The sequence below is a fragment of the Amblyomma maculatum genome, chromosome 1, assembly GCF_055883805.1.
Source record: "Amblyomma maculatum isolate TAMU_Amacu chromosome 1, ASM5588380v1, whole genome shotgun sequence".
NCBI classification, from domain to species: domain Eukaryota; kingdom Metazoa; phylum Arthropoda; class Arachnida; order Ixodida; family Ixodidae; genus Amblyomma; species Amblyomma maculatum.
Genome location: NC_139344.1, coordinates 463937808 through 463961800, shown reverse-complemented (window position 1 = coordinate 463961800; position 23993 = coordinate 463937808). Strand labels below are relative to the sequence as shown.

The 23993-nt window shown below is 47.4% G+C and overlaps 1 protein-coding gene across 1 annotated transcript in view; it reads left to right on the top strand.

Moving 5' to 3' along the window:
• Nucleotides 1-19560, top strand: part of LOC146209847 (thiol S-methyltransferase TMT1B-like) — an 85157-nt gene extending 65597 nt beyond the window's left edge. The window contains exon 3 of the mRNA XM_084581295.1: nucleotides 19326-19560. Coding sequence (XP_084437421.1) covers nucleotides 19326-19559 — 234 coding nt within the window. The 3' untranslated portion in view covers nucleotide 19560. The remainder of the gene's footprint in view (nucleotides 1-19325) is intronic.
• Nucleotides 19561-23993: the final 4433 nt, after the last annotated feature.

The window sequence follows — 23993 nt, the reverse complement described above, 5'->3', positions numbered from 1 at the left end:
TATTATTTAAAATATATGCGGAAATGCACACCGTACATCGGAAGACACCTTTACAGCACTGCACTCATACCTAGCGGACACCTGTATTGCGCCATAAAGGTGTCAGGAAGACCTACTCGCCACAAGCACTGACACCTCCTTTCACCTCACGTATCCACGAGTCTGTTCTTGACTCCCACTATCGAATTGGCTGCCCTTAACATATTGTTCGTTCTTTTTGTCTATATCTGCTTCCCTTCTTTTGTGATATCCTTTAGGCTCCGGGAAGAGTAGAGGGCATTATGATGAGACGGCGATTTCAGATTAAAATAAAATTACTGCTACCTAAAAATAGAAGGTGAAGACAGCGACATCCGTAAACGATTACAAAATGAAACCGGTATTAAAACGCAAAAAGATTATACAAAAATACTGTGTGCATGGCAGACAAAAATATGTGGTTTTTTTTTTTAATTTAAGGCTTATTTATCGGATGTAACGTCTTAGTGCGATTGAAGCTATGAGGAACGATAAAATGGAGGGCCCCTGAATTTTCACCACCTAGTGTTCTGTAACGTATACTGACATGGCAAAGAACAGGGACGCCTAGCTTTTCGACTCCACCGAAAAGCGGCCGCCGCGGTTAATTAGTCTCGCCCCTTTGAGCACAGACGCAGAGTGTCTGCACTGCCATAGCGGGGTCCGAAGATGCAAAGTACCAACGAAATACGCTTTCTCGGCACAAACGGCCACCTGCCAAAACAGGTGCATTAAGCTTGGACATGTAACCGCACACTTGGCTTTCTTCGGCGTGACCTAGCTCAGGCACCTTCTTCTGTTAAACATCTAGCTTATATAACCCTTGTAAGGCCCAAATTAGAGTACGCATGCGCATTGTGGGACCCGCATCTTCAAAACTTGATATCTACCATTTAATTAACACAAACCGTGCAGCTAGATTTATCTTCGCTGACTATTCTCGTAATACTAGCGCCACTAATCTAAAAGCTAATGCCGGTCTCCTAAGCTTGCAAGCACGCCGTAAAATATCTAGACTCTGTTTATTTCATAAATTTTATCATGCCTTATCATCTAGCACAGCAGTCATCATGCCGATTCATCGAACATCCAGTCGCATCAGCCACACCTTGGCTGTTTATCCGCCACATGCCCGAAAGACAACGCACCTCAACTCATTTTTTGTAACGACATCCATCGACTGGAACGATCTTCCCGCTGACATAGTCGCTCACTCTAACCCAAGCCAATTGATAACCGCCATTGAAAAATTATTTTGTTAATTTTTTTGTTAATTTCGACAATACTGCCAGGCCTACCCCTCATGTAAAACCCCGCACTCCTGGGGTCTTTGAGGTATTGGAAATAAATAAATAAATAAATATGATGCAGTAATCTAGTATCACATCCATCCGTCCGTTTATGCGCTCATTGGTCGGTACTGTATGGCAAAGCACCGCTTTCGGCTTGCAAGTAATAGGTACACAGCTGCCAGTCCACCCAATCGAGTTTTTACTGCGATAGCAATACTGCGCCAGGTTTCGAGCCGTCGCGTATCCCTGGAAGATGCCACGCTTGACCTTGAACAGCCGAGGAGCAGCAGGAGGAGGAGGGGGGGCAGAAGAAGGTTGGTAACTTACGCGCCCGTGTCATACTCTTAAAGGATGAGCTTACGTTTCCCCAATAATATAGCACCTTACACTGATAGGGCGTGATAGGCGAAGAATGTAGCAGGCAAAAGAAGCTTCCGCCATTGCTGTCGCAATTCAACTAGGGTTAACCAGAGTTAAACAAGTGCATGTCTTTGACAGTAAACACCTATGTGAACGTAATTTAGCCATCCCAGACTTCCTATCTCGGCTTATACATATAACGGTACATGGAAAGAGCAGCTGATATCCGATTTTTGCGGTTGTCTTCATTTAAGCAATTTTTCGGTCGAGGATTTTAAAGCAACATCGGTTTTCGTGCTACGCGAGCGCGGTAAATACTGATGAAAAGTCAGAAAGGGGAGGAAAGTTAGATTGGTGAACCATGCGAATCCGTTTCTGGCGCTCAACCGAGGAAAGGCAGCTGAAGGAGGAAAAAATGAAGCGAAGAGAGGAGTAGTAAAACTTGTTTCACGCGTTAACGAGCCAGTGCTATGATGCACACTTTGCGACGTATTGCTACGCCGGGCAATGAACAGCTAATTCTTTTCCGGTAGATATAATCACGCGAAAAATATGCATTGAATAGTAGCCTCCGCGCGAAACGCGGGAATCCTATCCACAATTGAGGTCTAATGTCCTTGAAGCGCTAGACCTAAGCAGTACTACACCAGTAAAACCCTTCGGGTGGTCGTCGATGGTCGGAGTTGAAGCAGTGGGCGAAAGGTATTGACTAGCTTCCCAAGGATTACACATTAACGGCCTATTTTTAATTCTGACTAGAGCAAGACTCAGTGTCATATTCATTACTTGCATTGCGGAAATACAGAATGGCTTCCGCTGTCAGGTATGCTCGCAAACGTTCTGCTGTTCCTCATCGAGATCGAGTATGAAGCGACCAGACTGTATAAATGCTACTGGGCGAAAGACGCGTTCCCAAGACACTCTAAATGAACTGAAAGCCTCACAGAAAGGGATATTTCATGAATAATATTTAATCAAGACCAGAACTTTCAAGTGAAAAAAAAAAGTTCACGGGGTGCGGGTACTTCACCGTTTATTTTGCGGTGACTGTTAATGAGGATTGAAAACACGGCACACAGTACAGTTGTCAAAACAAAAGTGAAACGAAAGAAAGTTATTGCAGGTTACTGGATTCCAACTGAAGAATATATTCTGGAGAGGGCGTACGAAACCTGATCAGCCACCGTATTTTACTGTCAGTCTCTCGCGCTCTGCATGACAAGTCCTTGTCTCCTTCAACATCCATTTGTGCTTAAAAACGTCGCACATCATTCTCAATTTAACGACATTAACCTGATAAATCGTATCGTATAAATGTCACCTTTGGCCACTTTATCCGTTTATTTCCTCGATAACAGGCTTCTCAAACAGTACGGATGCCAATTTGCTTTAATTATTGCATTTTGTCATTGTCGTCTTTCAAATGTATTTCACTCTACATTTGCTAATTAAAAAAATCTTGAGCTTTATTACTGCTATTGTCAACTGTTCTCATATTGCTAAAAATATAGGAATTCTTAGCATACGATGGAAATTTTCATCGCGGGGTTTTGGCCCTATATATTTAGGGTGTCGATATTGGCCCAGCTTTTCTGGCAATGCTGAAGATACATGCTTTATAAAAAGTGTTTTGGTTACCTAGACCTTAGAAGAAGAATGAGAAAATCACTACTGTTCCCTTGTTGCAAAGTAAAAGATAAATGATTTCAATTTGGAGCTTTTCGAGTGGTTCACGAAAACAAGCTTTGCTGGCTTCGCTAGCGCAGCGTTGCCAGCGTAGGCGCGCGAAAGTTGATTTTGACCTTGACTGATATTTTCTTGCGGGGGATCGCTAAAGCTTATCGGTAATTTTATAGGCGCCCTCCTTTGTTTGTACTTCGACACTGATGAGATTCAATCTCTCATTTTGTTTAGTGAGCTTCTGCACGAATTGTTTTCTGTCCCTAAAATAGTATGCCTGTTTTCCTGGTCTTCTCGTCTTTACCTATATCTTTTGTAAAAAATATACAGGAAGCTAGTTTCAGCACCTAGGACTATCCACATTTAAAATGCTGAGAAAGCTAGTGGAGATCGATAAAACCGCTTGCAGAGGACACACAATCTTTGCCTAAAAAGTAGACGCGAGAACACCTTAACATTGCACTTTGTTCTGCGAATGTTTCGCATTGAGAGAGTAGCACACAGTGGTAGTGGTGGTAGTGGTTAGTTATTGTATATACAAAAGGGAAGAAAAGATGTTTGCCTGCCCCGGTATCTGCAATCTCATATCTAAAGCACCTGAACTGGGGCGGCGGAAATAAAAGGATAGCGAGGAGAAGGTAGAGGAAATCAAAGAGGTGAGTGATAGGGAGAAAGAAAAGGGTAGATAAAAATAAAAGAAATATATACACTATGGTACAGTATACAGTAGCTTGCTTGAGGTCCACCCGCAAATGTCTTAGGTCACTGAGCACTCGGCACATCGGGCGGGCCTCCGCAATAGCTCTGCGTCCAGGCAACTGTTCCCAACGCATGCACTGGCACACTGTACAAAACACTGACGGCTGTCGTGGGCGATCAGCCATTATTGTGAGAAATAGCACACGCGGAGCATTCAGTCACAGCGCGCACTATCTGGCGAGATGAAATAGGCGGGTCATCAAGCCCGCCTGTTCGATGTACTCACACAGGCTCACGTGTGCTCGCTCGCGGACGCGCGCACTGCCCGGCGGCCACAGGAGCACAGCTACGCTGTCCGGGATTACCCCCTGCGCTCTGTAAGTCGCCAGCAACTCACGTCGTGGTTCGGCTAGCGCGGTGCAGTGCAGTAGAAGATGTTCGAGAGTTTCTACAACGCCACAGCCATCACACACGTCACTAGTGGCAAGTCCGAAGCGCATCCGTCATTCCCCAGGCCGCACACATCCCGATGCGTGCACGGAGGATCATTGCGCGTTGCAGCCGAGTCAGCGAGCGGCCGCTGACACTGTGAATGCGCTCACCTCTTGCGATGCGTGGGTCGAGGTGCTGCGTCCGGAGGTGATCGTCGATTACCGCACGCACATCCTCCAAAGCGAGTTGCTCGTCGCTAGGAGGGCGTTTACGTGCTGCGGTCGAGAGCTCGTCGGCACGTTCGCTGCCCTCTATGCCGCAGTGCCCGGGGATCCACTGTGCCCGTATAGCGCAGCCACGCTCCGCCAAGCGCTTGAGACGCGTGCGAATCTGACACAGCAGCGGAGTTCCCCGGCCGGTGGTCCGAAGGCGCTGAGGGCAGCGCGGGAGTCACATAGCACGGCACACCTGGGTGGCGGCGAAGTCAGTTCCAGCAGTAGATCCAGGCCTAGGCGTAAGCCCAGCAACTCCACCGTAGTGGAAGAACCCAGGAATGACAGGTGCAGCTGTCTGTGCAGTTGCAGGGCGGGGATGGTACTCGCCGCTGCTAGCGAGCAACTATCTCTGGCCACGGAGCCGTCGGTGTAAACAAACAGGTGGTGTTGGAGGTCCTCGTAGATGACGGTTCTTGACAGCTGCTGCACTGCACAGAGCGGTGTGGTGCGTTTCCCCGCGATTCCGACAGTCTCTCGCTGAACCTCTGTCGCAGCGGGCCAGGGCGGGAAGAGGTCGTAGGGGGGCGTTGCATTGGTGAGCTGCTCGTACTCGAGCAGCGCTGCTCCCATGCGCGAGTGGCGATGGTGTCGCAACCGATGTAATAGCGGGCCGCCGTCCTTTGCGCGCTGTAGGCGATCGATGTGTCGGAGCGCCCGCCCGTAGCCTGAAGTTGTAAAGGCCACACAACTGCCTCTTCCAAAGTAGCTGCTCATTGAGAGTTCTGAGGAAGGCCGAGGCAAATGAGGAGCGCCTTGCGATGCTCGACCTCAAGCTTCGTCCAGCATGGTTTGCGCAGTGTGACGTGCGGTAGCGCGTAGAGTATTGCCCCCAGAGCCGCGGAGTTGTACAGCCGTAACGCTGCTTGCTGGGAGATGCCCTGGCCTGGAGCAGTGAGCCTGTGTACGGCGTCGGTGGTTCTCTTCATCTGCAGTCAGGCCTTGATCGCCGCGGGTCGGAAGGAAAGGCGCTGGTCTATGTCCAACCCCAGGTACCACACCAAACGTTGCCACGGCAAGAGTGTCCCGTCCAGTGTGAGCGGCGGTGGTCGCTTTTCGCGAGCTCGGAACATAGGCCATTGCGACGGATTTTTCCGAGCTGAGCGAGAGACCTAGGCCATGCAAACAGTCGCTCACCGCCGTCAGAGCTGCCTGTAGGCACGTGCGCACCCGTGCTGTCTCGCCCGGCGGTCCCAGGCACCACAGAGCAATGCCATCTCCATATATGAAGATGTAGACATGATGCCGGCACCCTACAGGCAGGCAGCCAGGCACCTCCGACATCGCCACATTGAACAGAAAAGGTGACAGGACAGAGCCTTGCGTCACGCCTAGCCCGACCGGGCAAGGCGCCGGGAGAGCACCCCCCACGCGAACGCGCGGTTCTAGCGCGTAGCGAGTCAACGCATGGAACATCGGCTCCGGCGATTTTCGACCGTAGTGGTGGAACAACGCGTCAAATCACAACACTATTGGACCTTGAAGAGCCATCAATTCATCCGGAACGCAGGGAGACTACTCTCAACGCGGTGGACCAAGTTTTTGACTTTTTGGAGCACTTTTGCTCCTATCCGTTGTGGAGCCGTGGCTCAGCCTATCGGCTGAACGCCGACGTCCCACGGCGGGATGGCCGCTCCTGGCGAACATGGCAAACGCCAACCAGCAACGCGGCTACTACCCGGAAGGCATGACATGGACAACCTTGCCGCAGATCAGCCGATAGCAAGCCTGCAGTGAAAATGTGATCCGGGCTTTTGAAAAGCGAGCCCAGAAACTCCAAGCCAGCGCGCAAAGGAAGGCCACGTCAGCACACGGAGGCCGCCACGCGTTACCCGACTCGGAACCCGGTGAGCGCGCAACCGGAGGCCCAACGCAGGTCAGAGCTGCATGGAAGCCCAAGTTTCTGTCAGACCAGACGACGTGGCGCTAATCATCAAACCACTAACGGCCACAAGCGTACAAAATGATCCTACAGAATGATCTGCTTAACGGGCTAGAATGGTGTGACACCTAGCTTATGAAATTAAATGTTAATAAAACGTTTCATGTCTCTTTACACCGTCGGCGTAACTACTTACCTTCTACCTATCATCTTTACGATTTTCCTATAACACAAACTGACACTATCAAATATCTAGGTATTCATATCTCCAGTGACCTATCCTGGTCCAGTCATATTTCTCATATAACCAACTCCGCTTGTCGCGTTCTTGGCTACTTACGCCGCAACATTTCATTAGCTCCCCCTTCTGACAAACTAATTGCTTACACTTCGCTTGTCAGACCCAAACTTGAGTACGCTCAAGCTATATTTGATCCTCACCAAACTAATCTGATCAATTTACTGGAATCTACTCAAAATCGAGCTTCACGTTTCATTCTTTCAGATTACTCCTATCGCACCAGTATTACCGTACTAAAATCCAAACTTGAACTTCACAATCTAGCTTTACGCCGGAAACTAGCTCGCCTTTCTCTTTATCATAAGCTTTATCACAGCTTGCCACCTAACAACGTGTTCATCCGTCCAGCCCATTGGTCATCTCGTCATCTCCACTCCAATGCCATCTACCCCCAGCGCGAGCATGCGACAACATTCCAAAAAGTCATTTTTTCTCCGCACTGCCCTGGACTGGAACGACCTTCCCGACCACATCGCCTCACTAACCGACATTCATCATTTCAAGACTGCCATCGAAAGACATTTTTTATTGTAACCGCCGTACTCCAAGCCCACCCCTCATGTAATACCCCTAATGGGGCCTTTGAGGACAAAATAAATAAATAAATAAACTTTCAACACGGCGAGTTGGGCCTAGCTCTACGACAGCGAGTCGGGGAGGCCGAAGCAGACAATTTTTACTTCACAGTGTCCCCGGACCAAAACCTGATCATTGTGGGCACGTCGAGCATCCTTGCGGCAGACAGACTGGTCGGCGACTTTGCAATCCGAACGCAAGGGCAAGACATCTATCTGCGTGGACACGTAAAGCAAGGTGAGGACAACGTGGTACACGGAGTCATCACTGTGGCCAATCTGGAAACCACCGAATCCCTGCGAGGGAAGGTGAGAAGCTTTCGCGGAGAGAGCAAAATCCTGGAGATTGAAAATTCGGCACTTCGAACAAAGCAAGGGTAACCTTCGAAGGAAAGTAGAAGCCCAGAGCTGTGCTGTATAACGCGGACGTTATACCGGTAACCACTTACCGTCGCACCATACCAGCGTGTAACCTATGTGGCACGGTGGGACATAGGGCAGACGCCTGCCCGACACTTCGGCAAGAAAACTGTGGACTCTGCGGAACGCAAGCTCCGTTTGTGGAGGGGGTGCGGGCCCCTCACGAGTGCGATCCAAAATGTGCGGTATGTGGCGACGAACACGCCACGAACTCGATAAACTGCACTGCGAAATTCCGAAGGAACGAGCAGCAACAATACAGTAACAAGAACAAGAAAAAGAAGAAAAACAAGAAAAAGACAAGAAGGAGCGAGAATCTCCCGCCCCCTTCGATTAACATGGAGCCAAATTCTAAACAAAACAATCAAGAGAGGAACTGGACCAGCATGGTCAAGAACGGGAAGCAGCCGGTGAGTGATGTCGCCCTTTCTCCTCCTAATACTACCTGTCCACCTACACCAAATTTGGTAGAAATTGAATTAAGAAAACAAATAGCCGCCCTAAAAGCTCAAATAGAGCTACTAACCAGCAAACTAGAAACTGCACTAGCTAAATCTCAGCCGCCTCAGCAAGTGGAGGCGATGGAAAGCGACGCAGAGCCTAGCATGGAAAACAAACTAGAAGCTATGATGAGGAAGATACAAGAATCCATTCCCTCCATAGTATCACGACAGATAGCGAAAGCGATGACGATTCGCAAGTATGCTAACACAAGGAGACTCACAAATCCAGTAATTCACTAGATGCGTAGGGTGACCATTGAGGGTGAGAAGCTGTAGCAGCTCCCCCTCCAGAATAATCTTCAGGCACAACATCGCAGGACGAACTAAGGAGAGTCCTATAATTTTAACAGTGGAATAGTCGAGGCTTTAAATCAAAGACTAAGAGAGCGGACCTCAGGATGCACCTTTCCACGTACGAGCATACTCCGGCAGTGGTGGCCGTACAGGAGCCAGGCGGGAACGCGAGCCTCACAAACTACAAAACGTTCCAACTCGACCCCCTAACATGCATCTTCGTGCACGAAACTTTCACAGCAAATCCGATAGATCTGAAATTACAAGCCAGCTTTTCATACGTGATGGTGACTCTCCTGCCCATAAAAAAGGATGATCCGTCGCTCCACATCCTGAAAGTGTACTGCCCTCCTAAAGCAAAAAATGTAACCTATGTACACTTCTCCACACTCCTGAGTAGGGCTGTCAGGGAAGCGGGACGAGATCCGTTACTAGTGTTAGGAGATTTCAATGCGCAGAGCCTCTCATGGGGCTACAACCGAGAGGACATACGAGGACGGAAGCTAGCGGAGGCAGCGTCCACATTAGGCCTAACCCTACGCACCGACCCGGCGTACCCCACGCGAACTGGAAACTCGGCGCAGAGGGACACTTGTCCGGACTTGACTTTTTCAAACAACGCGAGGCGAGTGGAGTGGACGAATACGGAGGAAACGTTCGGTAGTGACCACTGTCTGATCAACATAACGATCCGCACTAAACCCCTTACCAGACCGACGGGGCACACTAGGATGCCCGACAGGGCAAAAATTAGAAAAGAATATAATGTTACTTCTACCCGGAGCAGGGATACCAAGCCTGGACCAAACAGCTGCTGACCAGTCTCCGTTCAACGGGAACCCGGGTAAAGCTCTGTGAGGCGGTGATGGATGTGGACACCCACCTTCTCCACCTCTGGGAAGCCATGGTTAAAAGATGGCGCAGGCAGAAACATAACCGCAAGCTGAAAACCCGGATCGCGGCGATAACAAAAGAGGCGGCAGAATACGCGGCGCAACTCGCGGATGCTTACTGGGTAGAGAGGTGCAACGCGGCAGCTAGGCAGATGTCCGGCAAAAACACATGGCGTCTCTTCCGTGCTCTCATAGATCCAAACCAGACGCGCGTCGAGTCGCAGAAACACCTGCAGAGAGCAACACACGTTTCAAGGAAATACGGCCCAGGTAGCGTTGAAGCTCCGAGAACAGTACTTTAGCACGACCCAAGACCCAAGGGTAGAAGCTTACAGGTACAGTGGAGACGAAAATGTTGAGCTAGATGAACCGTTCAAACTATACGAGCTCAAGGCAGCCTTAGCGAGAATGAAACGCGGGACCACGCCAGGAAGGGATGGGATCACGGTAAAACTCCTAGCAAACCTACCAGACCACGCGTAGCAATACCTGCTAGAACACTTGAATTCGATCTGGACGGGCGAAGTTCCTCTTCCCACCGAATGGAAGACGGCACTCATAACTTTCATCCCAAAGGCAGGCAAAGCCATAGATACGGACAACCCCAGGCCCATTTCGCTCACGTCGTGCGTAGGCAATTTGATGGAAACAATGTTCAGAGACAGACTTTTCGAGTATCTTGAAAATAAGCGAGCCTTCGCCGACTCGATGTATGGCTTCAGGCCAAATAAATCGGCTCAGGACGTCCTGCTACAGCTTAGCAGAGAAATATTAAACCCAATAGAACATCCGAACGATGATAAGATAGTGCTGGCCCTAGATCTGAAGCGAGCCTTCGATAATGGGACGCACGAGGCCCTCCTGACACACCTTTCGGAGACGGGGTGTGGAAAGAACGCGTTCGAGTATATAAAACGCTTCCTCTCAGACAGACTGGCCTACGTTAGGATCCAGAACGCAGACCACGGTCCCTTTCTATTAGGCACGAGAGGTACACCACAGGGAGTGGTGCTATCCCCGCTTCTTTTCAACATGGCAATGAAAAATCTCCCGGTCCACCTGGAGAAAGTCTCGGGTGTGCAGTACGCGCTGTACGCGGACGACATCTCCATATGGGCAACGCAGGGCTCTCTCGGAGAAATGGAGGCCAGCTTGCAGGAGGTAGCCACCGCTGTAAATGAGTACGCGAAAAAATGCGGCCTTCAGTGCTCACCAAAAAAATCCGAATTCGTCAATATTCGTCCCTCCAAAAAATGCACAGAGAAGATAGAATTGCGATTTGGATCAGAACCAATAGCCGAGTAAGAGGAAATTACAGTACTGGGCGTTTTCATTCACCAGCGTAAGCTAGCGACAACCACGCTCGACAAGCTAAAAAAGGTGGGAGACCAGGTGGGCCGAATGGTCCGCAGAGTCTCAAACAAGAAAGGGGGACTGAGAAGCAAAGATGCTCTACGGCTGGCCAATGCCTTTGTAACAAGCAGAATGCTGTACTCGATCCCAATCTCCCCCCTCAAGAAACACGACGAGAACATCCTCGAGGTGATCACGCGCAACATAGCGAAGACGGCCCTCGACCTTTCTATAACCACGTCAAACCTGAGACTCCAAGGTCTGGGTATGACGAACTCGTTCGAGGAGCTGAGAGAAGCCCACCTCACGAGTCAATACACGCGACTATCGCAGACACCGTCGGGGCGTCGCCTATTAACCCGTCTACACATACAACACACGACTGTAACCGAGGAAAGAGTAAGACTTCGCCGGGAGTGGCGATACGCCCTGCACGTAAAACCACTCCCCACTAATATGTCCAAGGACGACCACGAGGGTATGCGCATGGCCAGGGCAGAGGTCTTAGCTCATCACTACGAAGGGAAACCCGGAGTGTACTATGTAGACGCGTCCGGCCCGCACCAAGGCGTGTGGCACACGGCGGCAGTGATCCACGAGTCCAAAACGGTAAGCGGGCTCACATTTAAAGCCCGAAGCGTAACACAGGTAGAGGAGGTCCCCATCGCATTAGCAGCAACACACTCTGATTCCAAAACAATCATAACGAACTTGCGAGGGGCGTGTAGGAACTTTCAACAGGGCTGGGTCCCGTACCTGGCCTACCGGCTACTTAAAAACAGCTCGGACCTGGCCTACCGACTACTTCAAAACAGCTCGTACGTGGAACGTCCATCCCGCTGCTTCATTATCTGGGCTCCGGCCCATTCTGGGCTAGAAGGAAACGAGGCAGCAGATGCCGCCGCCCGCGCGCTTTCTAACCGGGCAACCTCGTCTCCTTCCTCCTCCTCGAAATTCACACCAGCCTACACTTTCAGAGACATTACGCAGCTGTACCAAAACAGACACAATATTTACCCCCACCCGTGTAAAGGGTTAACAAGAGCGGAGGAACGCGTGTTTCTTCGCCTCCTTACGAATACCATGATGTGCCCGGCGTCACTTAAACACTTTGACAGTGCCTTCTCTGGGGAGTGCCCGCACTGCGGGGAAATGTCCTCGGACCTTTTCCACATGGTGTGAGCGTGCCTCTCCAAACCTGCCTTTGCACCTAACCAAAACACCACCCGGGAGGACTGGGAGGCGACCCTACTCGCCTGCTCCGACCTGAAAGCCCAAAAGGCCTTGGTCAAAAGAGCAATGGCGGCAGCGGAAGCCCCTGGGTTCCCGTACTAGGGACTCCACCTAGTGTTTGTGAGGGGAAGGGCACTAAGCCTGACCCCAGAGCAACCTTCATGTAACTCCATATTTTATTAAACGTTTTCACCACCACCACCATGGAGCGCGCCTGGAAAAAGCTCCGAACGTATTGTAGCATGAGTCTGCCCACGCCAGCCTTCTCATGCGTCGCGAGAATGGGAGCGCGGCAGACGTTATCAAATGCGCCCGACACGTCCAGCAGTAGAAGCAACGCAACCTGCCTCACTGCCTTCGCGTGCACGAGCGCGCTGACATCATCGGAGATGGAATCCGCAGTGCACCGCATTCCGCGAAAGCCCGTCTGCTGCTCATCAAACAAATCCGCCGCCGCAGCCTGCTCGTTAAGGCGATGTAAAGCCATGTGTTCCATGAGCTTACCAGCCGCAGATGTTAGCGCCACCGGACGGTATCCCGCGAGCTGGGTTGGTGGGCGTCCTGTCTTGAGGATGGGGCAGACGACTGCCGTGCGCCAGTCCTCCGGGAGGGTCCCGCGTTCCGACACTAGGTTGATCTGCTGCAGGAGAACCAGCCGTTGATCTGCGTCCAGGTTGAGCAGCATCTAGTCAGTCATCCCATCCGGCCCTGGCGCCGAGCGACGGTGGCAGCGCTGTAGAGCATTGTTGAGCTCCGTCACTATGAAGGGGGCATCACAAGGGCCACCAGCGGTAGGAGCGCTGGCGCTGTCTCCTGGGCTCACAGGTGAAGTTTGGCTGCCTGCGTTCGCGGGGCTTTGCGGCGCAAAGCGGTCCGCAAACATCTCAGCTAGCTCCTCGTAGCTAAGGCCGCTCGAGATGGCGAGAGCGGCCAGCGGCTGCGGGTTCGCTTGTGGCGTTGTGATGCGTCGCAGGAGGGCAAAGAGCCACCGCGAGCTACAGTCCTCCTCCATCTTCCTGCAGAGCGATGTCCAATGCCGGGGGTAAAGTTTGTTAGAATGCCGCCTCGCTGCTCCGTCCAGCCGATTGTATACTTTCCAGTCAGTTGGTCGGTCCGTCCGCCGCACTCATCGCTCAGCTTTGTCGCGTTTTTGTCTCAGGTCGAGCAGCTTGTTGTCGGGCGTTGGTTGCCCTGCCCGTACCTCTACGCGGCGAGTGGCTGCGAACGCGCTACGGACGAGACTGGAGAAGAAATCCGCGCCGGACGTAGCTGCGGCTTCTATTTCGCTACGGAAGCGGGTCCAGTTGACAATGGAGTAAGTGCGCGTGGAGCGAGCTTCCTTGGCAGTCGGCTCAATGAGGATGGAGAAGTGATCAGAGCCCCAGAGTGATGGTGCTCGATGCCAGGTCGCCTCGATGCCGCTGAACGCGAATGCAACGTCTATGCAGGAGCCGGGTGTGCCGCGTTGCCGGAAGGTGGGTTCGCCGGTATTCAGCGGTGTAAGTCCCAGCTGTGTTGCCATGGCGTGTAGGTCGTCTCCTCGCGCGGTGTTTCGGGCACTGCCCCACGCACAATGATGGGCATTGAAATCTCCGAGGATGATTTGTCGGGTGGCACAACCCGAAGAGACTGCACTGAACCACTGGGCATTCCACTGCACAGCTGGGCGGACGTAAACACTAGCCACAGACGTGTCCACACCACGTATGCATACTGTAACAACACTGCACATCACTCGTCGCCGCCGCCGAGTCAACGAGGACATGTTGGACAACGCGCCGCACAGTATTGCCCTTCGTTGATTAAAGCGCAGTATTTACCTCCTCAGTGGGCACCTGCACTCGCAATAAACGGCTAAAAATTGGAGGTAAAATCCTTATCAGATGTAGCCTCCAGCTTTACTAGCAGAAGCCTGCTCGATGGGAAGTGAAATAGTACGAAACCAATCTGAACACGCCGCAAGGAAAAATTGTGAAACCATTTTGATCCCATGTCACATGAACATTTTTCCTTTTTCGCTAGTCTTGGTTACGGCTACAATAACGGCGACGCCTTTTCATTCGAACGAGCCTCATTATCTTCAAAATTCATTAGAACTTACGATTATATAAATGGCGAAATATTATATTTGAGGCATGCACAAACTATTTGGGTTGTAATGTTTCTTTGAATTGGTATAATAAATAGCATTGCATACCTCTAAAACGTAAAAGGCGCCCTCATAGCTTTTTAAATCACAGCCTTCTACAATAAAATCTTTCTTAACGAATGCGGTGAAATAAAGGTTTTCAGTCTATTTTGTTAATGCTGTATGCAGGTAGAACAAAATTAGCTGTAGAAAGGCTTTGAGAGCATTCCTATACTTTAGGAATATTTTTGTTAATTTTATCGCCTGTTACTCCTTACATTAATAGTTTTCAAATTATTATAAAAGGTTTTCAAAAGAGACAATATTTCGCAGAATTCTTCAAGAAATTCTTTAGGCAAGAAGCCGACTGCTTGGTTAACTTTTTCTTTGCAAATAATTTTCACTCGGCCATCCTGCGCTTCTGCGCCTTATAAGGCTAGCCCAATGTTCAGAAGCAATTAAAAAGTTCGAAATAATAGCCGATAGAGCTGAAAGGCTGACGTCATCCTATTCGAGAGGATGTTTCTTTGTCTATATGGGAAGAGAGGGGAAAAGTTCCCTGTGTTTGCCAAACTACAGGATATGAAGGGAACGCTGATTGCTGAAAAACTTCGTATTCATAAGAAAAAGAAAAAAAAACATTTATCTAGTCTAGTCTTCTCGTGTGCATCTGATATAATCAGAGAAGTCCTATTCGTCAATGGGTTTAGCCATCACAAGCTAATCCCATGATAGGTTCCCATTAAACTTTCGTATTGCATTGAGGCAAAAACGTGACTGCAGTAGACGCAATTCTGGGGATATGAATATTCCGCTTCAGGAAATTTTCACTCCAACGTTGCTTCCCTTATTTCGAGGGGGTCCATAAACCTATGTACTCTTTAAGAGCATTATGACTAACCTAGTTGACAATAATGTTCCTTTTGTTTATATCTCAACGATAAATTCAATTCAAGGGGCAAAATGTCTCTCTACCGTAACTACTATATGTATGATACTTCCGTGCATAAAATATAGAACGCAGAACCATAGGCAGTTACTGTGGTGTAAGTAAGTATGAAAAAAATTTAGCCATATCTACTATATACATGCTATGCAGCATCGAATGAGTGCAATTAAAGAACTCAAAGTTTATAGAAAAGTAAGCAATCAGAGGGGAAGCAAGTGTATGTTGCAAGGTTTCTTTCTAGAAGTTTAGGCGTGCAATTGGTACGATCCCGTTTTCAGGCTGTCTGATGGGTAGTTTTTGTCCTTTATTTCGAATTTGCCAAGCTTTGAATAGACGTACTATCTAAATTCTTTCTTTATAAAATGCTTAGCCGGTATCAATACAACACGATCATTGGGATTACACCGACTTCAAGAGGGAGACCTTTGCTGGGTGACTTATAAATAACATTGAATTCATAGCGTAGAACACGTTTTTGTAAGATGCGACTTTTACGGAGACAGGATTGTGTTGCAGTTCTCATTAAAAAGGTTGCAGTAATTTAGGTGAGAAAAAAAAGTAAGTTATAAGGACGTATCTTGAGTGATTTCGGGTCACGAAATTAGTGCACATCTTTGTTGAGTCAGCACAGCGCGAAGGAAGCGCGCACGTGGCGTCGCGTTGTGGGTTCCAGGAGAGCGGGGAATTCTCCCCTCTTCCGCGTAGTCTTGCGTGCATCGGCGGCACCCCCTCCTCCTCACTTGTCGGCGGCAATAACTCATCTGGTAGGAGAAGCAATTGGCTGCCTCCAGAAGTTTCGGCCAAAGCTGACCAATGACGACGCACGTCTCGGCGGGAGGAAGACAGGCGCCGGGGTGGCGCAGTGGTAAGACGCCCGACTACTGTGCCGGACTACCCGGGTTCGATCCCGACCTCGGCGGCTGCGTTTCGATGGAGGCGAAACGAAGAGGCGTCCGTGTGCTGTGCGATGTCCGCACACGTTAAAAATCCCCGGGTGGTCGATATTACTCCGCAGCCCTCCACTACGGCTCCTCTTTCTCTCTTTGCACTTTCACTCCCACCTTCCTCCCTTCACTTACGGCGCGGTTGTGGGGTCCACAGAAAGCAAGTGAGATGGTTACCGCGCCTTTCCCTTCCTATAAATCAATCCGTAAATCACTCAGAGCTAAATTTACGTGTATGTGTGCGCCTTCCTTGGCGCGTTATCACAGAGAGACGCGGCGCGCCTTTTATTGAAGTCGAGTTGCATCGTAAAGCTAGTGAAGTCTTACGGCCAGTGTTGCAGCGAGGGTTGCAGTGATACTGCTCGGCTCACGGGGTCAACTCGCTGCTCGTCGTGTCCACTAATCAGCAAGGAAGTGGCGCTCAACTGCAGAATGCTCGACTCTCCAGACGCCGGTCTTCGACAGTTCCCGGTGAACAATGTAGTGTCGACTTGTTCTAGCTCTGTCTCTCTCGTGCATTGTTTATTGTTTTGAAGATTGTGTGTTTGTTAATTGAGCCACTGTAGTTGCAAGATTTGCAAGATTTGCATAATCTTTCTTTGAACCTCTTGTCTGTGTATACATATTAGTCTGAATTCCTCTGTATCGTTTCGTACCATATAAAAGTTGTTTTTCTTGTTAATTCTGACTCCGACCCTCACTCTGGTTTGAACCGGTGAAAGCTGGACACCAAACCGCCACCTCCTTCTGTCAATACAGGTAGCCGACTTCTGGTTAAGCTTGGCAATTAAGTCATAGGAATGTCTTTTGAGACCGGAACAGCTACCCCCAAATACACTAAGCGGTGCTGGCAGCATGCGCACTAACTACACCATCAATTACAATTATTAACGGATGACACTTGGGAAGAATGCTTTGTGTGCAATCAATCATGCCTCCTATTAACACCACCACTGAAGATATCACTCCTCTCATCGCCAACTGCCGCATTTCTTCTAGCGCAGGTGTTGATATTATTTCTCAAATACTAAAACACAAAATCGACTTCCAATCAAATTATTCGCCTGAGTGTCAGCAGCCATTATCGTCTGGCTTCCTCCTGCAGACTAGAAACTTCCCACTATCATTCGTCTAGAAACTACAGTCCAATTTCGCTAACATGCATCTGCTAGCAGATACTGAACAATATCATTGCCTCTGACATTAATAAAATGTAATTAGGTGGGTCCAGTTTTGTGCCTGGCGTGCTAATGAATAAAATAATCTAAATGACCAGCTCTTTTTAGGACGAAAGAACATTTTGGCCTGGATCTCCTGAACGGAAGCTACGAACGAAATTCGTGAACGAATGCGACATCATACCTGTAAATAAATGTCCCTATTTCTAGACACAAGGCCTTAATCTAGACAGCCTTCTTCACGTCTTGGCACAAATTATCTAGACATTAGAATACACAAATGGGTTTAGGGAAAAACCGTCCCTAGGCAGCCATCACGCCATGGCTAATACATGCATTTACTTTGACATTGACGGCTTCAACATAAATAGGAAGGAACCCTAAACGTTCTAGGAAAGAGCACAAGCCACGTGTGTGATATATCACGCTTTGAATGGTCAGTGGCGTTCCAACAACGTGACAAATATCTCACTATGTCGTCGAACTGAAGCTCGGATGGAGCTTTCAAATAGAGCCTCAAGACTTTCGCCGTACCGTAGGTAGTGGTACTTCAGCGCACTCCTGGAATTTCTTTATCACAGCCTCTAGAAATAGCGAGATGTTATTTAGAAGCCAAATGAGATTATTTATTTAAGTTGCTTGAAACGGCAGAACAATTGTTTGGTGGGCTAGTTGGTTCATGGTCTCTTGTGTAGCGTAAGTACGAAGACAGTCTTAGAAAAAAGAGCACTGATTTGCGACTGCTTATTTTGCTTAATATTCCACGATTAAGTATGAAAGAGGGAGTAACATGAAATGAATAAATTGGGGAGGCAAAAACATCCACAAATGACACATTATGCATGATATAAATGGGCTTCTAATAACTAATCATGTAACAGCCCTAGCTTTTCTTGGTTATTGCAAGTGACGGTATGGCTGCGCACACTCTCCGGCATGAGGAATCTTGATCTCGTCGATTATCTCAAGAACTCATTGACATTATATTGTGTAAATACAGCACTTCATTGTATCGAGGTACATATGCCTTGGTTTGACGATTCTAGACTTATTGCAGTGTGGTGCATGCAGAAATGAGTCTACAACCCGTCGTATCAAGCCATGCCTGTCTCGTTCGACAAGAAGATCAATGTGTTCGAGAGATAATCGAGTAGATCAAGATTGCTTATGCAGGAGAAGCCAAAAAAATGCTGTTTCTTAATTGACTGCTGATTTTGAGCCTGCTTCTATAATGTGTGTTGTGACATTTGTGTTTGTTTCCTGCCTTCCCAATCTGTTCCTTTCCTGTTGGCGCTTCACTTCGTAATTAGGCGAGGCATGTTCACCTAAATAAGCAGTTCGAAGTCAGCCCGAAGTTTTTACCCTTTCCCTACATGTTCGTGCAGCTATACAAGACATTGAAACGACAGTTATGACACGCGTTCCCGGCAAGTGCCTAACTGAGATTTATTTGAATTTGCACAGCTTCTGAATTAACCTGATTGCTTCAGATTCGAACTGGCAGAATATCTGTATTCGCAAAACTAAGGCTCATAAGTGGCATAATGTTGCATTAAACCAGTGAGCCTGCTTCTATAATGTGTGTTGTGACATTTGTGTTTGTTGCCTGCCTTCCCAATCTGTTCCTTTCCTGTTGGCGCTTCACTTCGTAATTAGGCGTGGCATATTCACCTAAATAAGCAGTTCGAAGTCAGCGCTCTTTTTTCTGTTTGTTTTTACCCTTTCCCTACATGTTCGTGCAGCTATAGAAGACATTGAAACGACAGTTATGACACGCGTTCCCGGCAAGTGCCTAACTGAGATTTATTTGAATATGCACAGCTTCTGAATTAACCTGATTGCTTCAGATTCGAACTGGCAGAATATCTGTATTCGCAAAACTAAGGCTCATAAGTGGCATAATGTTGCATTATCCTCAGGGCGGACAACTTATCTTCCTGGAACATGTCGCCTGGCCAAAGGGAACATGGCAGCGACTCTTACAACATGTGATGACACCACTGTGGTCCTTTTTCTGCTGCAACTGCCACCTCAACAGGGATTCCGGAGAACTCGTGAAGTCTGCCGGATTCTCACAAGTTACGACGCATTATACGTACGTCTCAATGGGGCTTGTAATAAATCACCAGGTTTATGGAACTGCGACAGTATGAGTTGGCCAATAAATTCTTGAATTAAAATAATGTACGTTGCTTCAGTACTTTATATTTCCAAATGTTTCTCGAAGGAGAGCAACAAATATATATTTTATATATATATTGTGAAAGAAGGTTAGGTCAAGACGGCAAGGCAAGTTATGCCGTGTCAGCGTTTAATCCGATGGAGAACCCAAGCACCTGCACGAGCCGGCGAATGGTACGATGATGATGGTATGTACAAAAGGAAGAAGTAGATCATACAAATGAAAGAAGATCCGTAAAGGGCTCACAATATGTATATATATATATATATATATATATATATATATATATATATATATATATATATATATATATATATATATATCAGCTTCGTTATTTTTCTGAAGGCTTCATCGTGCCCGCGTTCATCAGTCGTCGTCTTCGGACACTTTGGACACGCGTTTCCTGGTAACAGTTACGTTCAGTCTTTCAGTCATTTTCGACTCTTCGTGACCCTATGGACTATATAACGCCACACTTTCCGGTCTCCCACTATCTTCCTAACATCGCATAGCTTCATCTGCAGCGCCTCGAGGATGCCATCCAACGATCGCGTTCGCAGCCTACCCCTTCTCCGGTGACCCTCAACCTTTCCCAACATCAAAGCTTTCTCCAGCGATTCCTCTCTTATTATGAGATGATCAATGTAGCTGAGATTTAACTTTAGAATTTTGCGCTCTAATGAGCCGTCAGGGATTATGGTCGACAATATCGACTGATTTGATCTTCTGGCAGACCAAGGAACTCTGAAGCGTCTCCGCCAGCACCATAATTGAAAAGCGTCAATTCTTCGGCGGTCAGCCTTTTTCACAGTCCAACTCTAGCATCCATACATCACAACTGGAAAGACCATAACACGACTTATACGGATCTTGGTTGGCAGACTAATGTCTCTGGTCTTTACTAGGCGGTCAAGGCTAGCCATGGCTCTCTTTCCCAGAAGCAGGAGTCTCCTAATTTCATGGCTGCAGTCTCCTTCCGGGGTAATATTCAAGCCCAAGAAGAGAAAATCTATCACAGCTTCCACCTCTTGTCCCTAGATGCTCCAGGACCTGATAGGGCAAGATGCCATGCTCTTTGTCTTTTTAATGCTCAGCTTAAGTCCGAACTTCTCACTCTCTTCTTGTACGCACATCAGAAGTATCTTGAGTTCCACTTCACTTTCTGCCATTAGTAGTGAGTTACCTAGCTCTTTTGATAATTCTGAATCTGTGTGGTGCAGGATTAGACTTAACCATGGCAGTTACATCGCTATTGGGTCCTTTTACCGGCCTCCTGGTTCTTCTAGTCCAGAATCATTTAGTGAGTTATCAAGCTTTTTAACTACCATAAATAGTGATTATATACTTGGAGGAGACTTTAATATGCCTGCCGTTCACTGGAATAAAGGGAAACCTGTTTTGGCTGATTCGACTACCTTATCTCTAGCTTTTTCAGAGTTTATTACAACTAATGACCTGACCCAATTCGTGACTGAGAGCACCAGACGAGGTCATGATAGTGAGAGTACCTTGGATTTGTTTTTTGCTAACTCTGAGTCATTGATTAAAGATGTAGTTGTCATCCCTGGTATCAGTGACCATGACAGTGTTGTGGCCACGTGCTCTACCACTTCAGTCAGATCTGCCCACAAACATCCCAGGAAAGTGTTTTCTTACGACCGAGGTGATTACACGTCAATTTCAAGAGAACTTTCTAGTTTCTACCCTCTTTTTTATGAAGTCATCCAGTCACTGGATATAGATGGAGCTTGGATTCTTTTCAGAGATAAACTAATGGCTTTAATTGAGCAACACATCCCTTCAAAAATTATTACACGTAGACGCCGGAATGATAAGCCATGGGTGGATAAGAAAATTCGGGCATTAATTAATAAGAAACGCCGTCTGTATGCCACATATATAAGAAATCGCAAGCAGTCTGTTTTCCAGGAAATGCACCAGATAAGCTACAAAATTAAGCAAGAAATAAAGGTAAATAAACATATTTATATTTCATCGCTTGATACAAGGTTAAGAGAAAATCCAAAAGAATTTTGGAAATTTATTAAAATCAATAGTAAAGAGGTGACCTCTGTCCCTACTTTGTTAGTTGACGAGAAGACAGTGTCCGACGATTATGAGAAGGCCTGCTGTTTCAATTTTTATTTTCAATCCGTCTTTACTGCCGCATTCTATGGTGAATTGCCTGAAACACAAGAAAAAGCCTACGAGGACATGCCCGCGGTTACTGTCACATATAACGGTGTCCTCAAGTTACTTTCTAGCCTAAAAAACAAATCAGCCAGTAGGCCTGATGCCATCCCGTCGCATGTATTGAAAGCTTGCTCACAAGAAATTGCGCATTTCTTAGTAGCCTTGTTTAATAAATCACTATACAGCATTTCTTTACCTGCAGACTGGAAGGCAGCAAATGTCATCCCAGTCCACAAAAGTGGTCCCAAAAAGGCATTGCAAAACTACAGACCAATCTCTCTTACATGCATATGCTGCAAAACTATAGAACACATTATTTACAGCTCTGTGATGAAACATCTCCAAAACAATAATTTCTTCTCAAATGCTCAACACGGCTTCAGGCCTGGCTTGTCGTGCACGACTCAACTGGTAGAATTTTCTCATGATCTCTTTTATTATTTTGATCTTGGTTTTCAGGTAGACTGCATCTTTTTGGATTTCCGCAAAGCCTTTGATACCGTTCCTCATGCTTTATTGTTATATAAATTATCTTCTCTCTGTATACACCCTGAAGTAGTAGACTGGATTAGAGGTTACTTATCTGGGCGAACTCAAAATGTTGTAATCAATGGTACTAATTCAACGAATGTCACCGCAACCTCTGGCGTGCCCCAAGGGTCTGTCTTGGGGCCTTTGCTATTTCTAGTCTTTATAAATGACATTGTTGAAGGGCTTGAATGTAAAGTGAGATTATATGCTGACGATTGTGCCATTTACAGGAATATACGAAATGATCTTGATGTAAGTAGTATACAGAGTGATCTGAACAAAATTCATTGTTGGTGCACTAAATGGGGCATGTCTTTGAACACTGCTAAATGCCAGTATGTGTCATTTTCCCGTAAACGTCTTCCCGTGAGATCAGTCTATAATTTGGACGGGCTACCACTTGAAAAGGTCCAACATTACAAGTATCTAGGGGTCTATTTTTCAGAAAATTTGACATGGAACCGACACATAGAATATTTAACCTTAAAGTCATCTAGAACGCTAAATCTCATTAGACGAAATTTTTATAAAGCCCCCACAAAAGTAAAAGAACAGCTATACGTAACTAACGTCCGTCCTATACTCGAGTATGCTTGTGCGGCATGGGACCCTCAAAGCTCTTACCTTGTGGAAAAACTTGAACGCATCCAAAACCGCGCTGCCAGGTTTGTTTCCGGCAACTATAACTTCCGTAGTAGCATCACATTAATTAAAGAAAACCTTAGATGGAAAACATTGGCTCACCGGAGACTAACCGCAAAATTAGAACTTTTTTACCAAATATACTCTGATCTTACGGGAATAAACAAGAGCTTGTACATTCTACCTCCACATTTTATCTCTGAACGCCGCGACCATAAGCTGAAAGTTCTTGTAACGCGATGTCGAACTGATGTGTTCCGTAATTCCTTTTTTCCTCACACTTCTTCACTTTGGAATAGTCTTCCTAAGAGCATAGCACAATGTAAAACAGGTAAACATTTTCAGTCTTTCCTGGCGTCCAATTTGTCGTAGTAGCTCTCCACCCTTTTAAACCTGTTTCTCGCACTCACATTTTCAGTGTTGTTCTTTTTATTGTTAAACAAATGTGCTTTACTGTATACTTTCAGTATTGTAACATGCTCATTTTAGGTATTTTTTTCCGTTATTGCCCCCCCTGCTATAATGCCCCTGGGCGCTGCAGGTACTTGTATAAATAAAATAAATAAAAAATAAAGTGGTATCATCCGCATATCTAAGGTTGTTGATACGTTTCCCAGCAATCTTCAATCCAGCTGAAGACTCGTCCAGACCGGCCTTCCTCATGATGCACTCAGCATACAGGCTAAATAGGCAGGGCAACAGTGGGCAGCCTTCTCTCACTTCTTGCTCAATCGGAATTCAATCAGTAAGACCATGCCCAGTTCTGACCGTGGTCTCTTGCCCTTCATACAGATTCCCGAGGAGACAGATGAGGTGAAATGGAACTCTCATCTCTTGGAGAGCATGCCACAATCTGCTGTGATCTATGCAGTCAAACGCTTTCGCATATTCAATAAAGCAGAAGTAGAGGGGTTTCTGGAACTCTCTTTCTTTTTCCATGATCCAGCGAATGTTGGCAATCTATTCTCTAGTTCCTCTGCCCTTGCGAAACCCAGCTTGCATGTCCGGAAGCTCCCGTTCCAAATACTGCTGCAGCCTA